The 18,713-nt window shown below is 36.4% G+C and overlaps 2 protein-coding genes and 1 long non-coding RNA gene across 7 annotated transcripts; 2 read left to right on the top strand and 1 right to left on the bottom strand.

Annotated features, from left to right (window-relative positions):
- The first annotated feature begins 970 nt into the window (after positions 1-970).
- On the top strand, positions 971-2,864 carry LOC140954905 (uncharacterized). The gene is made up of 3 exons (XR_012168531.1): positions 971-1,110; positions 2,028-2,109; positions 2,700-2,864. It is a non-coding gene; the product is annotated as an uncharacterized lncRNA (long non-coding RNA).
- A 1,982-nt stretch (positions 2,865-4,846) lies between these two features.
- Positions 4,847-8,330, top strand: LOC118060380 (exocyst complex component EXO70E2). Of its 2 annotated transcripts, none has more exons than XM_035073596.2 (2): positions 4,847-5,380; positions 5,920-8,330. In XM_035073596.2, the coding sequence occupies exon 2, from the start codon at positions 6,096-6,098 to the stop codon at positions 8,085-8,087; it is 1,992 nt and encodes a 663-aa protein (XP_034929487.1). In that variant the 5' UTR covers positions 4,847-5,380; positions 5,920-6,095; the 3' UTR covers positions 8,088-8,330. The 2 variants fall into 2 exon arrangements, with proteins under 2 accessions (XP_034929487.1, XP_034929488.1); XM_035073597.2 differs by having other exon boundaries at positions 5,825-8,330.
- Positions 8,331-10,919: 2,589 nt separating this feature from the next.
- Positions 10,920-18,420, bottom strand: LOC118060381 (protein RIK). 4 transcript variants are annotated; one of them, XM_035073599.2, is made up of 12 exons: positions 18,248-18,413; positions 17,426-17,657; positions 17,083-17,184; positions 16,929-16,963; positions 16,766-16,841; positions 16,091-16,222; positions 15,918-15,995; positions 15,442-15,535; positions 15,227-15,344; positions 14,255-14,774; positions 11,614-11,854; positions 10,920-11,350 (listed from the first exon to the last, which is right to left on the bottom strand). In XM_035073599.2, the coding sequence occupies exons 1-12, from the start codon at positions 18,328-18,330 to the stop codon at positions 11,229-11,231; spliced, it is 1,833 nt and encodes a 610-aa protein (XP_034929490.1). In that variant the 5' UTR covers positions 18,331-18,413; the 3' UTR covers positions 10,920-11,228. The 4 variants fall into 4 exon arrangements, 2 of the variants coding, with proteins under 2 accessions (XP_034929490.1, XP_034929489.1); XM_035073598.2 differs by having other exon boundaries at positions 10,920-11,359; positions 18,248-18,410; XR_012168385.1 differs by lacking the exon at positions 10,920-11,350 and adding an exon at positions 12,459-12,640 and having other exon boundaries at positions 11,694-11,854; positions 18,248-18,420.
- Positions 18,421-18,713: the final 293 nt, after the last annotated feature.

Here is an 18,713-nt window from a genome sequence, read left to right as displayed (position 1 = left end):
GAGTACAGCTTTTCACCCTCAGACAAATGGTCAGTCTGAGAGGACTATTCAGACCTTGGAGGATATGTTAAGGGCTTGTGTTATGGATTTTGGAGTTGGTTGGAGTAAGTTCCTACCATTAGTGGAATTTGCTTACAACAACAGTTATCAGGCTAGCATAGAAATGGCACCTTATGAGGCTTTGTATGGTCGGAAGTGTAGATCACCGGTTTGTTGGTTTGAGGTTGGTGAGAAGAGGCTAATGGGACCGGAGTTGATTCAGATTACCTCAGAGAAGATTGAGGTAATTAGAAAGAAGCTTCAAACAGCTCAGAGTAGACAGAAAAGTTACGCGGATAGAAGAAGGCGTGACTTAGAGTTTTCAGTGGGTGATTGTGTGTTCTTAAAAGTATCACCTACAAAAGGAGTATTCAGGTTTGGGAAGAAAGGCAAGTTGAGTCCTCGATTCATTGGACCGTATGAGATTCTGGAGAGAGTTGGGGTAGTTGCTTATAGGTTAGCATTACCACCAAACTTGTCTGCTATTCATCCGGTATTTCATGTTTCCATGTTAAGGAAATATATGTCAGATCCATCACATGTATTAGAGGTTCATCCCATTGACTTGAGGGATGATATGGTTTATGAGGTGCAACCGGAAGCTATAGTCGACCGACAAGTGAGGAAGCTTAGGTCAAAGGACATAGCTTCAGTGAAAGTGAAATGGAAAGGCCATTCACGTGAGGAAGCGACATGGGAGCTCGAGGATAAGATGCGTGAGGAGTATCCTCATCTTTTTGATAATCTCGGTAAGTATTCAATCTTTTCTATTAAGTTTCGAGGACGAAACTTTTATAAGGTGGGGAGATTGTAATGTTTTGAAATTTATAAGATAGGATATTACAACAAAGCCCTTGGAGGCTTAAAGAGAGGGTATAAATGATTGAAGGGTTATTATGGTAATTGAACAAAAATTGATATAAATATAAATAGGAAGTAAAAAAAAAAAAAAAAGGGAAAGTGTGATCTGAAATATTCAGAAACGTGAGAGAGAAGGGAGAAAGAAGAAGAAGAGAAAAGAAGGGAAAATAAGGGAAAAAGGAAGAGATTTGGAGGAAATAAGTGAAAAAGGTAAGATTTAGGTTGTTTATTGTGTATAATATGTTAATTAAGCTTTAATTTTAGTTTTGATGAATGTTAGGGTTTTGAGAATTTGTGTTTTGGTTTAAATTGATGAATTAAATTGAATGATGGAGGTTGATTGTTGTGTTTAATTGATGATTTAGTTGATTATGGAAGATTATGATGATTTTGAGTTATAGAATTGTGTAAATGGTGAAATTTGAGTTAGAAATCAGGGGAGAACAGTGGGGTTTCTGTTAAAATCTGGACTGGAGGTTGAAGATGACGAAAATTCAATTTGGTCCCTCAATTTCCGAAAATTACAGTTTAGTCCCCGAACTTTGGAAAATTACAAATTGGTCCCTGGAGCATATTCCGAGATTCTGAACAGAATAACATATGAATTATGGACAGAATTACTGTATAGATAAGATAATTTCAAACTTTCAATTTAGTCCTCCAATTTAACAAAAAGTACGATTTGACCCTAAAAATTTAGTAAAATTCCAGAATGATCCCTGAAGCATAATGATACATCCTGGACAGAATTGAGGATTAATTAAGGTCAGAATTTCAGTATATTCATGGATTTATGACAAATTTCAGTTTGGTCCTCCATTTGATAAAAGTTACAATTTGGCCCTAAAAATATGGGAAAATTCCAGATTAGTCCCTAGCTGTAATATTAGCTTTTGCAGATTAGTTTGATGAATAATTAAGGGTTACTTAGTGAATTATTATCAATTTTATTAGTTGTTTTTATTATGGATTAGATTTCGGGAAAACCGTTAGATTTTGGGTTTTTAAGAAAATTGACTAGTTAGTTCAAAAATATATAGGGTTACGGAACACACCCTTAGTTAAGTGTATTAAATAGATTAAATGTTCTTTCGAGTCGTTTTTTAATATGTCTCCTTTGTATTCAGATAATCCTGATATTCTACCGGCAGGACGTCAGTAGAATTTCCTTCGGTTTCAGCTTGTGTGTGTTGTTTGCTTTTGAGTCAGGTGAGTGGATAATTTTCCATATGCATGAGAAATACTATAAATATTTGATTTGTTAATATGAATTGGATCATGCTTCTTGATAATATATATTGATTATTATCTTTGTTATGATAAAGCATGATCAATTATTGAATCTGAATTCTTGATATGAACCAGTATGTATTTTGAAGTGAATTCTGAATTGATGCTCCTCATTTGATTGATGTCATGAGTTGAGCTTTTGAGATATGAATATGTTTGTTTGATTATGATTATGAACCTATGGTATGTCAGTCAGAATACCCATGCTAACAGGGTAGTGTTAGTCTTTGTGCACATCGTATCTGAACCCTAGTTGGTCGGGGGAGACACCAACCTGTGTGGACTGATCATCCAACAGTACGGAGCCTCATGCTCATTGCATTTTGATTTTCTGACGAGTTCTACCATATGATATTCTTGTTATGGCCTATTTGATAAACCTTCGTATAAGAACTAAAGCCATACTTGTATATATATTTCTCATTGCTATATTACCTCGTTTGTGTATATTGAATGTTATCTACTCACTGAGTTGTTAAACTCACCCTCTCATTATTTATTCTTTTCAGGCTTATAGCTTGATAGCGGGTTACTTTTGTTGAACCTTCTGAACCTGCTTTTGGTTGAAATTTGTATCTTTGTTTTTATGTCAAGTTAGTGCTCCAAAACTATGAAATTATATTAACTCTTGTATTAAGACAATTAATTATATTATGAAGTTAGTTTTGTTATTAGTGCTGCGTTGAACAACTCTGATTGAGTTTTGAAGGATAAGATTGTATGTAAGTTTGGGTTCGCATAGGTTTGGAACCTTGGAGGGGAACCTTGCCTATGTGCCGGTCATGGATCCGGGATTCGGGTCGTGACAGCATCTCCAGCTCAAGGGCTGTTCTTTCCAGTTATTTCTAGTTTACAAATGAAGGCATTCTGTGATTCTGATTGGGCTGGTTGTGTTGATACCAGAAGATCAGTTACAGGGTACTGTGTCTTCCTTGACAACTCTTTAATCTCTTAGAAATCAAAGAAACAGACCATTGTTTCCAGGTCTTCTGCTGAGGCTGAGTACAGAGCCATGGCATCAACTTGCTGTGAGATTGTGTGGCTTCGTAATCTTCTTCAAGACCTACAGGTTTCTCCTCAAACTACTCTTCTTTATTATGATAGCAAAGCTGCTCTTCACATTGCAGCTAACCCTGTCTATCATGAGCGTACCAAACACATTGACATTGATTGTCATGTGGTTCGAGAAAAGCTTCAGTTAGGCATTTTGTGAACTTTTCATGTTTCCTCCAAACATCAGCTCGCTGATATATTTACTAAGGCTCTTGGCTTCTCTCTCTTTTATCCTTTGTTGTCCAAGATGAGTCTTCACAACATATATTCTCCTAGATTCTTTTTGCATTTTATCTTGAGGGGGAGTATTGAGTTGCATACAATTCAATCTTCTTCATTGTCCACAATGAAGCTAGCAGTGCAGTTCTGTTTTCTCTGGCTTCTCCACATTAGCAATGCAAATCCCCAGCAGCAATAGTAACGGGCAATCCTGCAGTCTTCAATTAACTTCTTCAGCAAGTAATAGTGGAGGAGTTAGAGTTTGTTAAAACTGTTAGAGTTAGTTGAAGCTGTTATAGGAGTCTATTATTTCTATTAATTAACCGTTGCTTAATCTGTTTTTAACTAGTCTATATATACAGTGTAATAGACAATAGTAAAATTAACAAAATGAAATATTCAATTCATAACTCTTTCAATTTCCATTTGCAATATCCGGGAAAGGTTGCGAAGCTTTTATCTTGCTTTTGAAGAGGTTTGAATGACCCAAACAACATGCTCTATCCCTATACTCAACTTCGAGAAGATTTACGCAATTCAGCTCCCCTCAAAGTGATCCATGCATATAAGAAATTTGTTGAACTACATGCTAATCACACAAGTAGTAAGCTCATTAAGTACAAAAATCGCTTATTGCACAAAATCGCTTATTGCATTTCTTTGAAGGCTCAAAATTAGGATAATTTGTCAACCCCCACAAGTGATGATAGAAAGAATGAAACTTTCTTGTCTATTGTTTCCATGTTACCTTGTTCCTCCTTCTCTCCCTTCAAATTTTTATTTTGATATGCTAATTATAAAAACATTACAAGCTTGTATTTTGATTATGAACATGTTGGCTTTGCCACAGAACTACAACCAGTCAATTGCAATCTCTGTTAGTTTCCAATAAGTAATCGAAAAATCTCTTCGGCATTACTCACTAGTAGTATGAACTATTTAGGATAGGATTAATGAATCCATGTCAGTGGCTTGGGTTTGACTCTATTAGCCATTATTTTTTTCTAGAGGACAAGTTTTATTCATAGCTATCTTAATAATTCTTAATTCCTCTCATTTCCACTCTTGGATCCCCATGACTATTATAATATCTCGTATAAAAATTTAAACTGTACGAAGAAAAGTCAATAACTTTATTATAATAACTATTACAAAGAGTTTAATATGAATGTTGTGTAAATATAATGTAGTTTTTTAGAAAAGTCATGTAGATAAAAAACATTATATGCTTTTATTTTTAAATGTTATGTGTGTGTGTGAGTTGATTATTATTAATAAAAAAAAAAGTACAAAATCTCAAGACAAAAAGGAGTGTCCATGATTAAATGGCTAAGATAATTTAGATGGATTTGTTGGGTTAGAGATTTTTTGTGTGAGTCCAAACCATTTCATAATTCATACGTAACATCCATTTCATATTAAATTATCCTATAATGATGTAGATGGGCTTGAATTACACTTGTGATTTTGTGTTGTTATGCCCCTTTCCGGTACTATCTTAGTGTTCGGATGGATAGGATCTCTGGCCTTGGGGCCTTGTCGTTGATGTCAAAACTTCCCTGCAATTCAAAAGAAACGGGGGGGAAAAACAAAGAAAAATCAACTGTAATAGACTAATTCTCCAACATCGATCCGGTTGAAGAGAAGATATCCCAGTCATTCAATCAAAAAATAAAAGAAAAAGAAAAAAGAAGAAGACGAACACTTGTGTTTCCATGTAAAGAGTGTCACGTTGTCTGTGGAAATTTCCTTCCTCCTTTTAGGAAATTTTTGTCTCTTCGTAGACCAATAAATTTTTGTCTCTTCGTAGACCAAAATGGCCAGAGTCAACAAGAGCAGGAGAGACATGGTAGATCTAAATTCTGCATAACTTGAGAAGACTAATTGCAGCAGAGGCCTTAAAAGAACCGAAACAAAGGTCAGTTTATGTTTGATCTTTGTATCTTAGGATAATACTCGGATATGTGTGTGTGTGTTTGTTTGTTTGTTTCTTGGTCTGCAAAATCTAAAATCTGTTCACTATTTATTCTTGGCCTTCCATCTTTCTGCTTAATTTGATTGTCTTTAGCTTGTTTTAAACTTTGTTCTTACAAAATCTTTGGAACCCCATTTTTTATATGCTACACATGTTTATCGAGCTACTATTATGAACTTGTTCTTTCGTGTTTAATGGCTGCTAATTAAAGACTGGATATATAGAATCCTCTCAGAAAGAGTAAAAAATGAAGAAGATATATATGTATATACAAGTGAACTGGCTTTTAATGTTGTCTGATGAATTTGGAGCTGGTTGATATTTCTATTAATTGTAGTGATATTACTTTTAATATACAATCACATTGGTTTTCTTTCCTTCAATCAGTTCTCGACTCGCCGGCCTTTTTCGAATGCATTCCTTCATCGTGTATTTTCATGATATCTCAAGTAAAGCATTTATATTTTGGTTTGGATTTTTAGTGTTCTCAGTTTTCGGAATGAAAGTCTGCGAGTCTGAGTCTAGAAGCTAATTCAGCCGGGCGGGAAGGTGTTCTCAGTGGTATAATTGAAGCTTCTGGGTCCAGTATTCTTATTATTGAACATTGAGATAGTGATTGCTGGTGATCTTGAAGTTCCCGTAAACGAGAGGCGGTGACATGGTGATCATTGATGCGGCGAAACAGATTATGATGGCATTAAGGTCAAGAAAGAATCTTACAGATGATGAGAAGGAGATTCTGGGAGACCTTCATGCCCAACTAACCACTGCAATAGCAATCAGCGAAAAAGAGGTTGATGAAATAAACAAGATTGAAGAAAGGCTAAATGTTATTCAGGGGAAGTTTATGTGTTGGGAAAGATATTGGCCTATGATCTGGGACTCGGGTCTTGATGAAGCTAATGAGTATCTAAATGCCGCTGACGAAGCCCGACAGGTGACTAAAAAACTGGAAATCTTGTGTGTGACTGAAGACAGGAAAAAGGAGATGCTTCAGAGGGCTCGATATCTTCTTCAAATCTCAATGGGAAGGCTTCAGGAGGAGTTCAAGCACATGCTTTCTAAAAATAGACAACCCTTTGAGCCAAAACATGTGCCTGCTGTTTCAATTGCCGTCAATGCAGTCTCAAAAATCTCTCTTGGCAATAAACTGGTTGGGGATTCGAAGCTAAGAAAAATCATTAACAGAAATTCAGAGGAATTCACCACTAATTTGGTTCAATACGATGTTATCCCTGAGCTCAGACGTATTGCGAATGCGATGTCCATTTCTGGTTATGCTAATGAATGTTCTCTGGCATATATTAGCATTCAAAGGAGCGCTTTGGATGAATGTCTCCGCATTCTTGAAAGGGAGAAACTGAGAACTGAAGATGTGCTGAAACTGGATCAGGTAAGCTTAAAATCGAAGATCCAGAGAAGGGTCCGGACTACGAATATGTTTATGCGTGTCTATCTTGCTAGTGATAAATGGCTCTCAGAACAGATTTTCGGGGAACTTGGAACTGTTAATTTGGATTCATTTACTGAGCCTTTAGTGCTTCAGCTATTGACGTATTTTGGCAAAGTTACTGGTCCAGAAAATCCAGGAAAGTTGTTCCATTTACTTGACATGTACGAGGTCCTGGCAGGTCTTCTCCCATATTTAGATTCTTTGTACTCTGACAAAGTTATTTCTCAAGTAATAGTGGACGGAGATATGGTTCTAAGGGGATTGGCTGATTCAGTAAGGAAAACACTTGATGAGTTTGAGGATTCCATTATGACATACACAATGACAGAGCCTTTTGCAGCTGAAGGAATTCACCCACTCACAAAAAATGTAATGAATTACATTAGTGCTCTCACAGTCTACCACGAGACACTTGATTTTCTCCTCAGTGACCATTGTGGAGAGCACCCCATGCCAGCACCCTCTTGCATGAGTTCAGGTGTGGAAGAAGAGAACTTAAGTGGAGGCACATGTGATTTTTCCCCAATTGCTCGGCACTTTTTGTCGAATGATTCAATTCTAAAATGGCTCAGTAATGGCTCCTCGATGAGTCCATCTACTAAAGAGGAGCACATAAGTGGAGGTACATGCAAGCTATCCACGATGGCTCTCCACTTGCGAGCATTTTGTTGTATTCTAGAATACAAGCTCTACAACAAGGCCAAGTTATTTAAAGATGCTTCTTTGGAGCACATATTCTTGATGAACAATATACATTACATGGCTCAAAAGGTTAAGTGTTCAGAACTTCAGTTTATACTAGGAGAGGAGTGGATTCAAGAGCACGACTGGGAATTCCAACAGCATGTGAGGAACTACACTACAGTTACTTGGAGTCCAGTCCTTTCTTTATTGAAGGACGAGGGGAATACCAATTCGTATGCTGTCTCGAAAGCCCATGTGGAGGAAAAGCTTCGGAGATTTTATCTTGCTTTTGAAGAGGTCTGCAGGGCTCAGACAGCATGTTCTATCCCTGATGACCAGCTTCGTGAAGATTTACGATATTCGACTTCCCTCAAAGTGATCCGTGCATATCGTAAATTTGTTGAACGACATACTGATCACGTAAGCGACAAGCACATTAAGTACAGTGCTGATTATTTACAGAATCGCTTGTTGCCACTCTTCGAGGGATCCCAAATTAAGATCATGGCATAACCCCCACAGGAGATGATATTGTTAAAAATTGCTTCAGTACTGCTATAGGTCGACGTGATCTTTTTATTATATTAGTTTCAGAGATCTGTTTCAGCAAATAAATTTGCTAGTCTTTAGGAGTTGTTAGTATGTTAACAACACATTGCAGATCATAGCGTGAATTTCATCTATTAATTTGCATTTAAGTTTGTTTTTTCAGGTATTTAATTCTATTTAATCAAATAAAGAGAATCAATTTTCCCTTGTCTGCTGCTTTTTTGTATTCTTTCTTCTCTGCAGTTTTTAATTTCTTCCGTCTCTTCTTCTTTAAAACCTTTCATATGGTGTCGAAGTTATCTTTCTCATGGGATCCATGAAATGAAAAGTTGAAGCCAGTTTTTTCTCAAAATTGCTCCTCCTGTCTTCGATGAAGAAAACTACCGGTTTTGGACAGTGAAAATGGAGACATACCAGGAAGCTTTAGATCTTTGGAAAGCTATGGAAGAGGATTATGAAGTTCCTTCCCTGCCAAGTACAATCCAACCATGGCTCAGAGCAGAAGTCACACGGAAAGAAAAACCTGGAAGTCAAAGGCGATAGCAAGTCTGCTTGATGTTGTTTCACAACCATTTTCACGAGAATTATGTCTCTCTAAACAACAAAAGAAGTTTGGATTATTTGAAGGAAGAACATGCAGAAGATGAAAGGATATGAGGCATGCAGGTGCTAAATTTAACAAGGGAATTTGAGCTGCAAAAGATTAAAGAGTTTGAGACAATCAAAGAGTACTCAGACAAATTGCTTGGCATTGTTAACAAGACAAGGTTACTTGGCAACAAAATTTATTGATTCTAGAATTGTAGAAAAAATCTTTGTAAATGTGCGTGAAAGATATGAAGCATTTACAATCACCTTACAAAACACAAAGGATTTATCCAGGATTAACCTGGCAGAACTATTAATGCCTTGCAAGCTCAAGAGCAATGGAGTCTTATGAGACAATATCGTATTGCTAAAGGATCCCTACCAGCCAAGCATCAGGATTATGGAAAGTACAAAAAGAAATATTACAAGAAAAATCATGCCGCAAGCAACAAAATGAAGCCAAATAACCAATCTCTATATAAATGGTTTGCTATTATGTTTTTTAAAATAAATTAATTTTTTTTATTTTAAATTATTATTATTGTTGCTGCTTTTATGTTATTTTAATGTTTTAATATCGAAAATAACTTTTAAAAAATAAAAATATATTATTTTAACATTATGTTGAGGTGTCAACTTGCTAACTTGCTCTCTCTCTCTCTCTCTCCTCTCTCTCTCTCTCTCTCTTTCTGGGGGGTGTTTGTTGCAGGGGAGAAGGTGGCTGTGAAGGGACGCAACAAAGAATTGGTTTTGCTTGGAATTATGAAGTGGAAAAGCTATCGAATTTTATGGAGGCATTTATTGACATTTTATGAAGTGTAAATGAAAAATTGTGTATCACAAAGGCAGCCTTAGTCTCACCATTTCTCGATTTCATAACCACAATTGGTGAAAATGAAGATGAAGCAATCAGGGAGATTGAAGGATGGATAAATGTTATTCAGGAGAAGGTTATGAGTTGGGAGGCAGATCAGTCTACCATCCAGGACTCGCGTCTTGATGAAGCCTGAAAGTTGACTGAAAGGCTGGAGAATTTGCGCTTGAATATAGGCGGTGGAGAAAAGAATGCTGTTAAGGAGAGCTCACATTGTTCTTCAAAATGGTTAATGGAAAGGCTTGAGGAATTGTTCTGAATGTTCGCAGACATATATTAGCGTTCGAAGGGATGCCTTGGATGAGTGTCTGTCTATTCTTGAAATGGAGAAACTTAGCATTGAAGATATGCTGAAATCGGAATTCCAGAGCTTAAAATCCAAGATCAAGACACAGGAAACATTTGTTCGTGTGTCTTGCTAGTGAGCAAAGGCAACAAATTTCTGGGGAGCTTGGAACAGTTAGCTTTGTCTGTTTTGCTGAGGCTTCAATGTTGCAGCTATTGAATTTTGGCAAAGCCAAATCTGTTGGTCTCCATGAACCAGGAAAGTTGTCCCCTATTCTTGACATGTACATGGCCCTAGTAGATCTTCTTCCAGATATAGATTCTTTATACTCAACTGAGGATAGTTCTTGACCTAGAATGGACTGCCGTGAGTTTCTCGGGATGTTGGCTGACTCTGCAAGGGCAACAACATTTCTTGCATTCGTGAATGCCATCATCCCGAGAAACTGAAATTTTTCCTAATGTTGCGTTGGCGCTCAATTTGCAAAAATTAGTTTTGATTTTTTGTTTAACAAATGATTGGAAATAGAGGAACTGAAATTGGGCTTGAAAAAAAAAATATAACATTCTTTGTAACAACGAGGAAACCAGGCAAAGAAATCGAGAAAGCAGAGAGGAAAAAGAGAGGCAAAGAAGGAAAAGAAAACTTGTTTGGCGGAGACACCTCCATCTACATGCACTGCCTCCCATTCCTCAGCAATTCTGACTTCTGAAGACATAAAAAGAAGTGGCCTTTTGAGGTCAGAGAGAGCTGCACACACCTCTCACCTCCTAAATGCGGCGGTGCACACACCTAAATGCGGCGGCTCCTCTGTTGTGGGTACATATCATGAATTTAATTATCGTGAAGTAGTAAAAATAAGAAAAGGCAATTGAGTTTGGCATAATAGGCCAAAAAAGCAAAAGCATCTTCTTGCTTTCTTTTTTTTTTTTTTCTTATATCTTTTTTATTAAATTTTGGCAGTCAGATGAATTCCAAACTCATCCATGTTTTTGTAGGGCACTTGCTAATTTTCACCACCTGCTTTCAACAAAGGGATGAGCCGCCCTGAAATAACAATATGGACTTGCAAACAAGGAACTATTACTGTACATCTACACCCAAATTATGACGACGTTAATCTCTCCTTGCCCTAAAACACCAGCCGCAAAGAACCAAGCCAAAGAGATTCAGAACTTCCCAATACTGTGCCAACAATCAATTCCCGCACCCCAAAACATTTTATATCCCTACCGTTACTTATGTCAACTAACTAAATCAATACAACGTTTTGAACTTCAGAATCTCCGAACACATGGTTGGCACATGTTGGAAATGATCACTGCTCATTGGCAATAATCCACAGCACAAGTACTGGTCATAAAGCCCAAAATGGTTTTCGAACTGCCACGACACTGGACTTCCCATTTGGGGATTCTTCACTGGTATCCTCAGGATCGTCATCTTCTTCGCCATATTCCATCAGTTTGACTAAAGTATCTGAAACAACTAAACAGGTTAAGATAAAGAAGTGAGCAGATCTGTGAATAAAACCAGGTAAGAAATTATCTCAACTCCAAAGTGGGCAACATACGGTTCAACTCTCTAGTTTTTTTCCCACTAATGTTTTGATGCAGGTTGATGAAGAAAGCATGAATGGTTATTTATAGGCTGAATCTAAAGTTAGTTTTTGTTCCTTCATCGTGTAGCATTGTACATGCTGGCTGAAAAAAAAATAGACAGCTGATGAATTCTAAACATACCAGGAACAGCATCAGACATGGTTTTATTCCAAAAATTGTTATTGTCTTGCAGTCTTGCAGCTGGAGTTGATGAAGTGAACTTTGGTGGAGGTGGGGGTGGAGGCATGGCTCGTGGAGGAGGGGGTGGCATTCCATTGGATGATGATGGGTGGACCAACTTTTTTGGAGCTGGCATAGTTGAGATATTTCTAACACCCAAATCTGCCTGCAGCGATTTACCAGACTTGGACAATTCTGATCCCTGTAATGAGTTAGAAAGGAAATAAGCAAGCCAAATTTCTCAATATCAATTACATAGAGATAAAACATGTGGAATCTCAAAACACAATTATATACAATGCAAAAGTCAACCTTATGCACCATAAAGGTAAGTGTTGAATGAGATTGGAGCAAATATCTAAAGGCATGGTGTTACATGGGCTATGATTTCCTATTGCATTGAACACACGTTTGGGTGTTCAGTGAGGCTGATAAAACTTGTTTAAGTAATTCCAGCCAACACCAAAGCCAATGTTTCTCCTGGTAAAGAGATTTGACACCTGGTCAATTTTGAGAATGACAACAGAATACGGCATTGGCTGCAATTTTCCCCTACTTTCTCATTTTTTTACTTATTCATTTCTGCATTTAATGCAATTTCTATTTGGTGATAAAGCAAGCCTTGGAACTTGAATTGGTAAATTATCTTCGAAAGAACAGTTTCTGCCACCACAGAATCCTGGTGACAATTTTATAAAGCTGGATTTCAGAATGTCTTCTCCAAGAAAAATCAGCAGACATGCATGAGGCACATCCTGTGAAGATACCAGGCATCAGATATAACAAGTGTTCTAAAAGAGACATACTATAGAGGACTAAGTATAGCATGTAACCAATCACAAAATTTATCAGTCTGATAATGGCTCTGAATTGGTCCATTTCTGAGTGCCTCCAAAACTGGAAACCCCTGTGAAACATACAAACCAATGGCCCTAACAGAGAGGTCTGGTATCAGCCTGTTAGCTTCTTAGAAGGTCAGAGAAAATACCTGGAATATCAAGCAGTAAAGTCAGCTTAAAATACAAAAATATTGTACAAAATTGAAACATAAAAAAAATTAAAATCAATAAAGTGTTAAGCCATACTGAAGTTCATGCTTTATTAGAAAAAAAAAAGTTACCCAACAAGGACACATACATCAGTCCACTGACAACCAATCAATCGTCAATTTTTTCATGCTTTACATTAAATAATGATAATGATAAAAAAAAAAAAAAAAAATTCATCAGATTGCAAACCAAGAAAACTGAGCATTGATTATGAAAATAATAACTCAAACAACACCCAAACAAATAACCCATAACCCCCGCAATAGAGGGAATTCTTTAACCTTGCCCCAACATCCAGCAAGCCAAACTTAGTAACAAATGAGGGGCTGCTCAGTTACAACAGAACCAAGCAACTAGTGAATGCCTCACATGCTCCTTCACAAATGTTAAAAAGTCCAACATTTTGGACTGACTTGGCAGCATGTGCACATGAAACTAGAAACTGCAACTTCATATTTCTCTCTACACAAGCAAAATTGTACTTAGCTTTATGAAACAGACAGTATCTAATCAGCACTAAAATTACAAATTCTAATTTTTCTCCATGTTAATTTAATTCTTGCTGCTTCGAGGCAAGGGCACTTCAATGGTACAACGAGCAGTGCAAGTTCTCACAAATAAGGATTATCCAGCAAATTACGCTTTCTAATAAAGCAATATAGAAAACATGAAACTGGCAAACAAAAACTTGATACATTTTCACATTCAGGTTTCAAAATACTAAATCAATAAAAACAGAGAAATTCTACCGTCTTCAAAGTTTCTGACCTCATATAAGGACAATCTGCTCTACCATGTGACCACTGACTGGCCAGTAAAAATAAGATATGCAGATATGACAATTCATGAATTTAAATTAACCATGAAGTCCACTGAACTCCAGCCAGAAGATTTTCCTCTTATATGATCATAAAGAACTACCATCCAACACTACAGAATAAAAAAATTAATGATACTCTTATAGTCAAGATACCAAGAACCTGTTGGGCTAAGATTAATAAATTATAAACTATTTTTTGAAACAATTGAATATTCAAATCTTGTTACCAAATTGCCACTTGTTTTCTACGAGACAAAATGCTTAAAGACTTTCCAAAAATAAAACCCCTAGCACCATGCAATACAACTGACACCAGAATTGGCAGGCAGCAATTCCCCCCTGCTGCCTCCTTAAGGAAATAATAACTATTTCTGCTTAAATTTTCGAAGAAAGTACATGGTAATCCCACTCTGAAGGATTTTAACAACAGGATGACATAAGACAAATAGTGCAGGTAAACCCCCTTCACTATCATGTGCTCATACAAAAGCTTATATAACACAGAGCAAACAATATTCATTCCAAGATTTAATTCCAAGGCAGTCGTCTAAAAAGCTCAGCCATATTCCAGAAAAAAACTTATAATTGCCCATCAATAACACACACACACACAAATATATATATATATTACCTTCTGGCATATTATGATCCTTTTTAAATTTATTAAATTATTAATATATTATTATTATTATTATTAAGACAAGCATGATTAAAGAAAAAAGTGCACAGATACCTGATGAAGTTTTGCAGGACCCTTCGAACCAACTGGTATTTCCTGAAACTTCCGCTTCTGTGTAGGTCGTTTCTCCTTTTCAGCAATAGAGTTCATTCCTGAATTTGGTGCTGCATTTGCTATAGACGTTGTAGGAGAAACTGTAGAAGGGATGGGGGAAGGTGGCTGCCTAAGGACTTGGGCAACTTGTTGCAAAGGTGTGGCTTGAGGATATATACCACCATATCCACTATAGCTCGTTCCTCCCGTTACAAAAGGCTGGGAATAACCAGCCACACTTGGCTGGGGTTGCCCACAGCTCAACATTGCCCCAGACTGTGATACAGTCCCTTGGGAACAGACAGTAGCAACCCCAGAAACTGAAACCAAAGAAGCAGGAATAGGTGGAGTAGAGCTCATTGTTGGTAGCATCAATCCAGTGACTGCACTTGTATTTAGTTTGTGCTCAATCCCAGCAGCATGAGCTCCAGTTAATGTCTGCGGTGGTGGGACAGCATTATAAACTTTACATGACGAAGCCCTGCAACAGTTGGAAAGATGAAAAGGTTAGCCCTCACATGAAATAAGAAGACCGGGATAAAAGGTCGACTGAAGAATTTATGAGCACATTTGTTAATAAAAACTGAATATATTACAAGAGCAAAGACTGATGAGATCTATGGCAGAAAATGAATAAAATACATAGAGGTGAGAGACAGCAATTTTTCATTCTACAATCTACAGACTACATGTAATTCCAATCCAATGAAAGCTAAACAAATTTTGCTAAACAGAGCAATGTATCAAAAACAATAACAAAGCCTTAATCCCAAACTAGTTGAAGAGTATAATTTTACAAAACAGAACAGTGTATAATTCTTCCAAAATGAAGCAGCAGAATTATATTTTACACATCTCATTTTGAAGAAGCAGAATTCATAGAAGCCCATGGGATGCAGTGTAGACACACAATAGATAAACAAGCTTGATTACCTGGAAGCACCACACTCTAAACTGATTGTATCCAGAAGGTTTTCAGATAAACGTTTTGCATCTTCAAGACCTTTTGGATTACTAGCAGACAAAAATAAATGAAGTGGTAGCTGCGATTCTGTAACAAAATGAAAGAGAAGGCCACAACATGCAAATTAATAATACAATTACTTGCACAAAGGTTATATTACATCATACATGCACTTAAAAAGTACCTCCGGTACTTTGGCTTTCACAGTTTCCAGAACCACGCCCTCTTAGTACGACTGTAACCCCTGTTTCATTCATAATATGACTTATGTACTGGTCCTGCATGTACAAAACCAAAACACCACCAACACAAAACAAGCTCTCCCAATGGTATGGAGATGTGAGAGAAGCTTCAAACATTAGAATCCCTCATGTTCATTTTTGACAATAAAAATGAAAATAATGAGTCAAACAATAAGGCATAGCTTAAACCAGAAGAGAGAAAGGCAAGACAGATTTTAGTACCATGTATACCCAGTTTACCTTGATTTATTACTGAACTATAATCTAGATGAAATATGTACAAAGAATTAACCCATAAAATGATACAATGCAGTTGATACTACAGACATCCAAGTCTGAATATGAAAAGAGCATACAAGTAACCCTGCAAAATCCAAGTCATCATATGACAAGGCTTGCAAAGAATAGAAAAACTCACATTTGGTCCACGAATTCGAGCAGCAATATTCAATGTTGGGTCTGTGTCAAAGCCCAAAAACACACACGTACTTAGCGCCTGATCAGACAACTTATTTGGTTAAGACATTTCTATGCCATGACAGTTATGTGAAGCTCATAGCTTAATAAACTAGCAGTACTAGTAATCTATACCTTTACTCCATTAACTGCAGGCATTTGTATAATGCAAGAAGCAGGCTGTGAGCTCTGACCCTGTTTCAGCATTTCATCAACCATGGCTGCTGCCCGATCAACTGCCAAAATCCGTTCTGCAGTATCTTTTAACTGCACAGATAATCCATTTTTTATTCCATGAAATCAAAATCCAGTTTAAGTAATATTTTCATAGACTAAGAAATTATATATTATGGGAATTGTGATACAAAGAGCATTCAAAGGTGTCCTGTCCTTCAGAGATCCTAATACAATCATTTCAAAACTTTAACCTATAAAATTTAAGTTATCCAGTTGCCACTGGGTAAGATATGTAAAACCAGCATTGGATTTCTGAAAATAAATAGTGATCCACTTTTACATTCATCTTATAAAGAAAAATATAGTCAGAACCGTTAAATGTTTAAGCTCATAGGACTAGCAGAAGAAGAGGTCAAGTATAAAACTGAACCAGAATAGTTGCAACGTATCTTCCATAAACATGATGAAATATAATCTCAATTGTTATCTGTAGTAAATCTGTCACGGACCTATATGACAATTCATGAAGTCTAGGGTCAAGAAAAAAAGTAATCACCCGGCATAACTAAAGCTCCAGCTGATGACTAACAAATTACTGACTGTGTATGCCTATGAATACTATATTATACTTACGTGAGCAGCCGCGGATATGTGAAGATATAATGGCTTTTCACCATCTGGCGGTGCATTTGGTGGACGATACTTGCCCCTATAAAGGAAGTTAAGCATGCTCATAAAATAGACAGAAAGAAAGGCCTTATACAAATCCCTCATACAACTTCAAGGACCTACTAACCTAGTTATCACCACAGCACCAGTGAATTTCTGAATCTGAAAGGTAAGGGAAAACTCTTATCAATTCTTGATGGCACAGAGAAATTATGTTCTTGACCATTAATGAAAAAAAATCAACATCTTTCACCCAGGCAAACCAATTTTGAAAGACTTACTTCTTCCTGTGTCTGCCGCTTTGTAAGCTTGTAGCGAACAGAGGACTCTGCATCATTTATAACAATTTCTCGTGCTATAATTAACTCATCCTGAACCTTAGGCTGAACACAAGAAAAATATTTTAAAAAAGAAAACACACACACAAGCACATACATAAATTGAGAATGTGTGACCATATACTTAAACAAAAAGAAGCACAACAAAATTAATTTAAATTTTTAATGAGATAATATAAAAATGTTAACTAAACAACATTTACTAACAAATTCAATAACAGCATTACTTATTGGTTATAACCCTCATAAACAGTGTTGTAAGCAAGATAACAATAAAGTATCTCACTTGATTTTGTTTTGGGACCACAGCAGCAGTATTTTGTGGCATCGAAGGCACCAGAAACATAGGCGGAACAATAGAAATTTGTGGATTTGTTAAAAGCACACCAGAAACTGAAGCAGCCCCTGGTAACGAGATCCCAACAAGAGACCCCACATTGCTTAATTGTACAGCATCAGATACTGGAACTCCAGCTGAAACCAGTGACTCCGCAGGCTGATCCCACTTTCTCTTTCTCCTGCAACATATGCTACAAGATGAGTTCATCACAGCCACCAACCATGAGTTTTTTCATGTATCAATAAACAAAAATCAGCGCCATCTTATCAACTAAGGAAATAACAGTCACAATAACAGCTTTCTCAACACAACTTTCTAAAGACCCCATTAATGGCTCCGTTAAGTGAATACTTGTAAATCCAAACAACTTCACCACGATCTAATCTACAATACTCCATCATTTCCCTACATTCCTATAAAGAGAAAACGAAAAGGAAAAGAGCTTTCTTTTTTCAACCATAATACAGCTTATTCTTTTTCTTCAAACCCCATTTGGTTTTTTTCCCAAAAAAATCATAACTGGAACAGCCCCTAAAAATCCATAAATTTTCCAATCTTGACTCCAATTGCAACCCAGCAGATATATATAAACACTAAACAGAACAAAAAAAGAAAAAAAACACCCTTTAGAGCAACAATGATAATGAAATAAACCCTAAACACATCATAATCAATAACCAAGCAAAAACAATTGTTGAGAATTTAGGTTTTTTCTGTTAATTACTTTTTTTTTAATTTAAGGTTTTTGAAGCAACAGTTATGGGTTACCTTTGCCTGGATTGTGATGATGATGTATCCGAGTTTGCCGTCGAATCATCTGTAGGAATCCTACCACTGCTTTCCTCTACCATTGTTTTCTAAGATTAAAATTTCGTTTCTCTTTCGTTTCTATATTTTAATAATTTGACAGTAGTGTTGGTGGCGATGGTGATCGGGAGACTAAGGGAGGAGGACGTAAGGAAAACCAATTGATATGTGCCACGTCAAGTAAAAGGCACGTGAGGATTCTTTTGGGGACATCGGCAAATCTATATTATCCTCTTTACGGAGCGAGCCGTTAATGTTTGCAGAATTTTTTTTTAAATGATTTTTTATTTTAAATTATATTAAAAAAATTAAAAAATTTTTTTATTGCATATCAAAATTTTAAAAAATATTAAAAATATATAAATTTAATATTTTTCAAATCAAAAATATTTTTAAAAACACTTAAAATAGAAACAAAAATTGTGTA

Source organism: Populus alba, chromosome 17, assembly GCF_005239225.2.
Source record: "Populus alba chromosome 17, ASM523922v2, whole genome shotgun sequence".
NCBI lineage: Eukaryota > Viridiplantae > Streptophyta > Magnoliopsida > Malpighiales > Salicaceae > Populus > Populus alba.
Note: the sequence above shows the minus strand (reverse complement) of the source record. Positions and strands in the feature narration are given on the sequence as shown.